Genomic DNA, 7,461 nt, shown 5'->3' on the forward strand with positions numbered 1-7,461 from the left:
TCCCCGAAAATAACGAGACGAGACGGAAACATCCGATAAGTTCCGTAAATGATCGAGAGTTGTTGTTGGAAAAGTACGTGCGAACCACGTTGTGCCTCCGTGAAGCGTATAACGCAGAGAGGTTTAACTTCACCAGTCATCGACTTTAAGACCAACCGAGATTTTTTAGTTTATCCCAAGGGAAATAATGGTAAGCGATAATGTGGTAACTGGAAAGTTATACGTGAAAGTTTCTATCACCACGTGTTTCTGTAAGTGACAATGTAACGAAGGCAAAATTCATTAGGTGTCCATTTTCCGCACGTATCATGAAGAATGCAGGTAAAATGCTGTACACAGAAACAGCTGTTTCTGATAATATTATTAACATGGCAGAGATATGAATTATAAGTAAAAAAAAAAAAACAATGCATGGAAATTGTAATATCCGGTTATACACTATAAGCTCACTTACAGTATGATTGTAATTGGTCATACATGGCGTCTAAACTGTAGACACATCTGTAAAAGCCAGTATGGTAGGTGCACGAAAATTCTAAACCATTCCTCAAGATATAGCCCTGGCCCCAGAATGATGAAGCGAATTTAGAATTAATAAGTCAGAACTTCAAAAATTAAATTTGGTTGGTTCCATTCCGTTTTTTTTTAGCTGAAATTTGTTGAACTATGACTTACCTAGCTGTGTAGGGCTGTGATTATGTATACTATAACAGCCCTGACTTGTTTCATAAGCTTGCCTTGGACACCTCTGCATTTCCCTTGCTGGCTTCTGCTGGGCATCAGATAATTTGTCTGTCCGTAGCGACAGTTGTCTGAGCTATTAATTCCAGGTAGATGTTCGGATGTGTCGATAAATGGTAAATCCACACAAGCATGAAAATATGGTTCCAACCGTCATGTTTGAATGCATACTCCTCATACTCCTCACAGTGAGGGGAACCATGTATACAGTTAATACTACCATTACCACAATTTAGGCCTTTTTGACACACATTCTGGCTAATTGTTTAGGATCAGTCTCACTAGTAATGACCTAGAGGGAACCATAATCAACGTTGATCACTAAAAAAAATAAATTGAACAAAACTGAAGAAAAGATTAAACAAGTACAAACTCTCCCTTGTTGTGGGCTGTGAGGAGTATGTACTCAAACATGGCTGTTGGAGTTGGAATTTATACAATTGCCACTTCCTCATGCTTATGTGAATTTACTAGTGATGGCACATGGGAACACCTACCTCGAATTGATAGCTGAGACAACTGTGACTACGAACAGACATATTATTTGGCGCCCAGCAGTCGTATACTGAAGCCAGGTAGGGAAGTACAGAGGTGTTCAAGGTAAGCTTATGGAACAAGACAGAGCTATGACTTACCCAGAATTTATATTGACAAGCAAAATTTTGACCTTTTAATATAAGAAACAACCATTTTTAATTTTTTTTACATTTTGGCTTAAGTCTAAGACCACTTTGTGGACCCAGTGCCTGACCTTCAGTGCAGCAAACTGCAATGAGTGCAAACATACACGGAAACAAATTTCTAATGTCAGAGCAATCTCATGCAAATAAACAGTGTATGTTGTGCAGACAAGGAACAGCCTAAAACGAATGCAGGTTAATTTGTTCAACAGCCAACTCTTGCAGGACATCTCATCAAGTCACACAATATATAAAATTAGGTGGTGTAGACGTAATTGTAATCTGAGTTTGTAGTTGTTGGGTAGATCGGTGTACTAATGGTAAATATACTGTCTGTTGTTTTAACACTGAAATCCTATTATATGTACCATATCAGATTTCCTTTCTTTTGCACATTTGCAAGTCACACTAGTAGTCAGTCCTTGGCAGTGAGGTTAAATATTTAGGTCTTTCCTTGTGAGTCATTTCCGTTTCCAGTGCATACAATTGAAAGATTTGCTACATGTACATCAAATATCATTTTATGGGAAAAAACTTTTTTTTCTTTTTCCGTTATTTCATCTGTATATCTATACTCACTGTTCAGTGTAAATCTGAGTTTGTAGTTGTTGGGTAGTTCAGTGTACTAATGGTAAATATATTGAGCCAGTACTATTTATTTATGAGATATCATATTTCCAGACCTTATGGAATATATATGTACATGTAGGCACTGTGAAGATGTCTGCAGTCTCAAATTGTAATCAACTTAACTCTGGTACTGAAATCTATTCCTTTAATAAATGTATTCTATTTTGTCTAATATATACTTTTTCATTGTACTTCTTAAGTATGAGAAATATCACACTAATAATATATCACACCTCATGCTGGCTTTCTCTCCGGCCATGGGAAGGTCTGCCAGCAACCTGCGGATGGTCATGAGTTTCTTCAAGGCTCTGCCCCGTTTCCTCCCACCACAAAGTTGACTGCTGTTGTATAAGTGAAATATTCTTTGAGTGCGGCATAAAACACGAAATAAATAAATAAATAATATATCAAAGACACTCTCATTGGTACAGGTACTAAAACACTGTTTGATGAATTGTCAGTAGAGAATATTCTATCCCAAGAATGCACATAATGGGATGCCATTCTCACACATACAGATGTACACCTATATTACAAGTAAACCACATGATCACAAGTATGTAAGGTATCTGTAATTATCTCCACCATTGGCTGTTTCATCAGATGCTTCATTAAGGAGGAGAAATTTGTCAGGTATGGTGACGTACTTGGCAAAGGTCAGTTTACCCCAGTTATTTGCTTTCCTCAAACCGTAAATCTGAATGCCTTTATATAAGTGAAAAATTCTTGAGCACTGCTTTAGACACCAATCGAATACATTTAATTAAATTATCTCAAAAGATTAGGCATTTTATAGCAAGGCTCATGAGCACTAAAAATGATTAAACTGCACATAAATTTAAATGGAATTTCAGTGTAAACAGTATTACCCAAATTCCTCAACCTTTTCACATGTGAAAGAGCAATTTTCAGTTTTGTGAACATTTTTAATATGATTTTGTAGACAATACCACATTAGTTTAATTGGCCAATTTCAAGTTGTCTCAAAGAGTATGAAGGTTGAAGAATTAGGGTACACAATTTTAGCAATGATGTGAGTTGACGCAGGCTTGTGAAGGAGTCGTCTTGTACATGTACTGGTCGGCTATTGGACAAAATTATGTTATACCCCAAAAACCTGATTGAAAAACGGGCCTATAGGCCCACACGTCATTGAACATATGCATATACATTGTATAAACCCACAAATGTTTTTGTTTTAGGCTGACACTGATGATGTGAACCCTAAAGCTTACCCCTTGGCTGACCCCCAGTTGACACAGACTATCCTTGACTTGGTGAATGCTGCTGCTAATTATAATCAGCTCAAGAAAGGTGCCAATGAAGGTACAAACTTTTGAGTATTTTATATGAAAGTATTTTTAACGGTTGTTTTGTAGTTTTATGTCTCAGTTGTGTTGTCTGTCTTATGTCTCAGTTGTGTTGTCTGTCTTATGTCTCAGTTGTGTTGTCTGTCTTATGTCTCATTTGTGTTGTCTGTCTTACGTCTCATTTGTGTTGTCTGTCTTACGTCTCAGTTGTGTTGTCTGTCTTACGTCTCATTTGTGTTGTCTGTCTTACGTCTCATTTGTGTTGTCTGTCTTACGTCTCAGTTGTGTTGTCTGTCTTACGTCTCAGTTGTGTTGTCTGTCTTACGTCTCAGTTGTGTTGTCTGTCTTACCTAAAGATCTAATATTACTGTCTCATAATAAGTTAAGCGTCCTCTCTGACGGTATGTGGGAAGGTCTCCCAGCAATCTGCGGATGGTCATGGGTTTCCCCAGGGCTTTCATCCCACCATAATGCTGGCTGCCATCTTGAAGTGAAATATTCTTGCAGCATAAAATACCAGTCAAATATATAAATAAGTTAAGCGGGTCATTAGTATCACATAGCTTTTCACACATACAAATTGCAGATGGACAGGAGAACATTTATAGAGAAAATCCACAAATTGAAAAACAAAAGTACCCATTGTAACAGCTACTTTTGTTATTATTGTGTTGGTAGAGTTACATTTTCTTTTTATGGTTTATTTTTGACTAACAGTGGCTGAGTGTGCTGTCCCAACGTCATGTACTTGGTTAATTACAATAGTTGATTTCAATATTCCCGATACAACACACAAATGTTTTGTATTAAGTGAATATAGCCTAATGGCATCTAACAGTACACTGACAAATTACAAAAATAATGAACTGTTTCACTGCATCCATATCTTGGTTAACTATGGTGTCCAAACATTGGAAAGATAGAGAAAATCCTTCTCTGCCAATAAGCTTAGCAAAAGTCAAAAAAGACAGACTCGTTCTCATGGTTATTGTCACTTCTATGCCTTCTACCTAATTTAAATTTTCAAAGTTAGCTGTCTGTTGTTTTAACACTGAAATTCTATTATATGTACCATATCAGATTTCTTTTCTTTTGCACATTTGCAAGTCTCACCAGTAATCCTTGGCAGTGAACTTAAATATTTAAGTCTATTTCCTTGCAGGTCATTTCTGGTTCCAGTACATACAAATGAAAGATGTGCTACATGTACATCAAATATCATTTTATGGGAAAAACAGATTTTTTTTTGTTCTGTTATTTCATCTGTATGTTCAATGTATGTCTATTGTCAAAGATTGCACTTTGCTTACTTGCAGCTACCAAATGCCTGAACAGAGGAATTGCAGAATTCATTGTAATGGCTGCTGATGCTGAACCATTGGAGATTCTACTTCATCTACCATTACTCTGTGAAGATAAGGTGACTAGTCAGTTAGATCATATCTCTTTTTTTGGAGTTCTGAGCTTATTTTGTGAGAACGTGACCTCCGTGGCCATGGGGGTTAGCATGTCAGCACAGCAAAAGGACCCAGGAGCCTCCCACCGATCTGGTCACTGGGAGTTTAAGTCCAGGTTATACAGGCTTCCTCTCAGACCGTACATAAGAAGGTCTGCCAGCAGTCTGCGGATGGCCGTGATTTTCCCCAGGGCTCTGCCTGGTTTCCTCCCACCATAATGCTGGCTGTCATGGTTTAAGTGAAATATTCTTGAATACAGCATAAAACACCAAACAAATAAATGAATAAATATTTTATAAGAAGAGGTTACGTTTATTTCTTTGTATGGAATCTTGACAGCAACCAGTGTCATTTACATTAGCATAAATGAGCATGAAAAAAGAGTTTGTATGTGGAATATATTCCTAACATCATGGTTGAAAGTCTGCTTAATCATTCTGTGTATTTTTTTTTTTTTTTTAGAATGTACCATATGTATTCATAAGATCTAAACAAGGTAAGTTAATTTTTTGTGGAAAGTAATGTTTGTTATGGTTTGATATTTGAGCACAGACACTACAATACTTAAAGAATAAGGTCACCAATGTGACTTGCAAATTATATAGCTGGGTCTGTGATGTTAATGTACTATGTGCTGCTACATGTATGATGGCTTGGACAGGAGTGGGATAGGGTAAGGTTACTGGCTAACTTGAATAAATTGTCCACACATCTGACAACAAAACCGTCTGAGCTAGCTTTTAGGAAAAGCTCGTCTGGTTCAGTTATGTATCAGATTTGTCCGTGAAGAGGTGGAGTTGTTTCTACCAGAGACATGACTGTTTTCCTCCATCAGTATACCTGACTCGTTCTGTATTTTAAGGACATAATGTAATTTATTGAAATAGTCATGTAAATGGTTAGAGTGGACCTTGGTGGAGCGGTAAAGTTGCTTACCTTTAGGTCACTAGGCCACACAGAGCTGTGGGTTCAAACTCACTTGCTCTGATGGCTTGTGGGGCCTTGTTGGCACAAACAGTTGATGTGTTGTTCACACAAACCTCATACATGGGAAAGTTTGTAAGAAGCTTGTCTAATCATGGTTTACCCCAGGTATTCGGCTATTGTTCACCCATATAAAACTGTTCACATGTCATCATGTAATTGATACCCTTGGTATGGTGTTTAATATCATTCAAATAAATGAATAAATAAATCTTTGATGAGGATGAGTACACAAGTCACATTATTGCAAAGATCAGATATGATCATGATCTACTCTCCAAACCTTGCAGAGTTAATAGCCGATGTGTTGTAAATTTCAGCCCTTGGGCGTGCCTGCGGTGTCTCTCGTCCAGTTATATCCTGCTCTGTCACGGTGAATGAAGGGTCACAGCTTAAACCACAGATCCAGGCTCTACAGAACTCCATTGAGAAACTTCTCATTTAGACTTCCTCAGGGATTCACTGTTATAGTGTTAATTACATGTAGGGTTATTACAAAAAGATATGGGGTAAATCTGTTTGATGTTTTCGAGCAAATTTTCGGAAATTTGGCTATATTTTATCATCGGATCTGCATATTTACTCTGCATCATTTGTCTTTGTAATAGGATGCAGAAAAGGACAGTTGAAAGGCAAACATAAGAGATTCTGTTTTATGATTCCTTTACCTTGAAAAAGGTCTGTTATGTGCATCATTCTAACCTTTTTGGCAATGGAAATTTGGGTATAAGAGGTACACAAATTCCTTGAATGGTCAAAGAGTGTAGGCCACACCAATGTAAATTTTGTTTTCTTGGCAGAATGAATCTTTTTTCGATGTCAGCAGAGGGTATAAAAATAGAAGTGGAAAGGAGGACTGTCCCATCAGTTGTTCCTGTTAAAGACATATTTGTGTGATCAGAAAGCCTAGAATAACAGAAAAATCATCTAAAACAATGAGATCAGACAAGACAAAAAGTTGGATTTTCAATTTTACTTTTTTTTTTTCAACTTATCCGTAAAACACAAAATAAAATTGGTGTTACCTTACGATTTTTTCTTTATAAGGGTCCACAAACATTGATGTATGTATGTGTACTTGTGTTTGCCGTTTTTATATCTACATACTTCTCTTGTTTTAAAAGGTCATGGATTTTTATAACTGTTCATTCCATAAAAAAAATTGTTTCTCTGCTATTCTCGGGTGAAGAATTTGTGGAAGTGCCAAGTTGTAGCGTAACCAATAAGGACAGTTACAAGATTGATACTTGCTCTTCATATGATACTGAAAACGCGATCAGTAACCTCATTTTGTTTGTTGTTATGCATTAAGTGGACCTCAAAATTAAAAACGTAAATTATTTTTTTTACATGTTCTCCTCTGTAGTTTCTCTCTTCCTCTGCGTGAATGAAGACAAGGGTACTAGATTATGCTTGTTGTAAAACAGTTACATTATTAGATGATTTGGATGAATATTTTCATTAATGTAATGTGTGCACCACTCTTTGTGGTAAGGCTAAGTAAATTACTCTTGCAAAGATTTATAAGTGGTCATTTACTTTTCCCTTTCATACTTAGTTGAACTCGTATGAACATCAGTAGTTACTAGTGTATTAGATAGTATCTGATACATTTTCCCCTCTCATCTGTTATTGTCTCAAGTGAAATCATTTGCCTAT

The 7,461-nt window shown here is 36.7% G+C and overlaps 1 protein-coding gene across 1 annotated transcript; it reads left to right on the forward strand.

Annotated features, from left to right (window-relative positions):
* The first annotated feature begins 57 nt into the window (after positions 1-57).
* On the forward strand, positions 58-7,091 carry LOC135481807 (NHP2-like protein 1). Its single transcript, XM_064761527.1, has 5 exons — positions 58-190; positions 3,254-3,377; positions 4,678-4,781; positions 5,281-5,314; positions 6,123-7,091. The coding sequence occupies exons 1-5, from the start codon at positions 188-190 to the stop codon at positions 6,245-6,247; spliced, it is 390 nt and encodes a 129-aa protein (XP_064617597.1). The 5' UTR covers positions 58-187; the 3' UTR covers positions 6,248-7,091.
* The last annotated feature ends 370 nt before the right edge of the window (positions 7,092-7,461 follow it).

This window comes from Liolophura sinensis, chromosome 1, assembly GCF_032854445.1.
Source record: "Liolophura sinensis isolate JHLJ2023 chromosome 1, CUHK_Ljap_v2, whole genome shotgun sequence".
Classification (NCBI taxonomy): domain Eukaryota; kingdom Metazoa; phylum Mollusca; class Polyplacophora; order Chitonida; family Chitonidae; genus Liolophura; species Liolophura sinensis.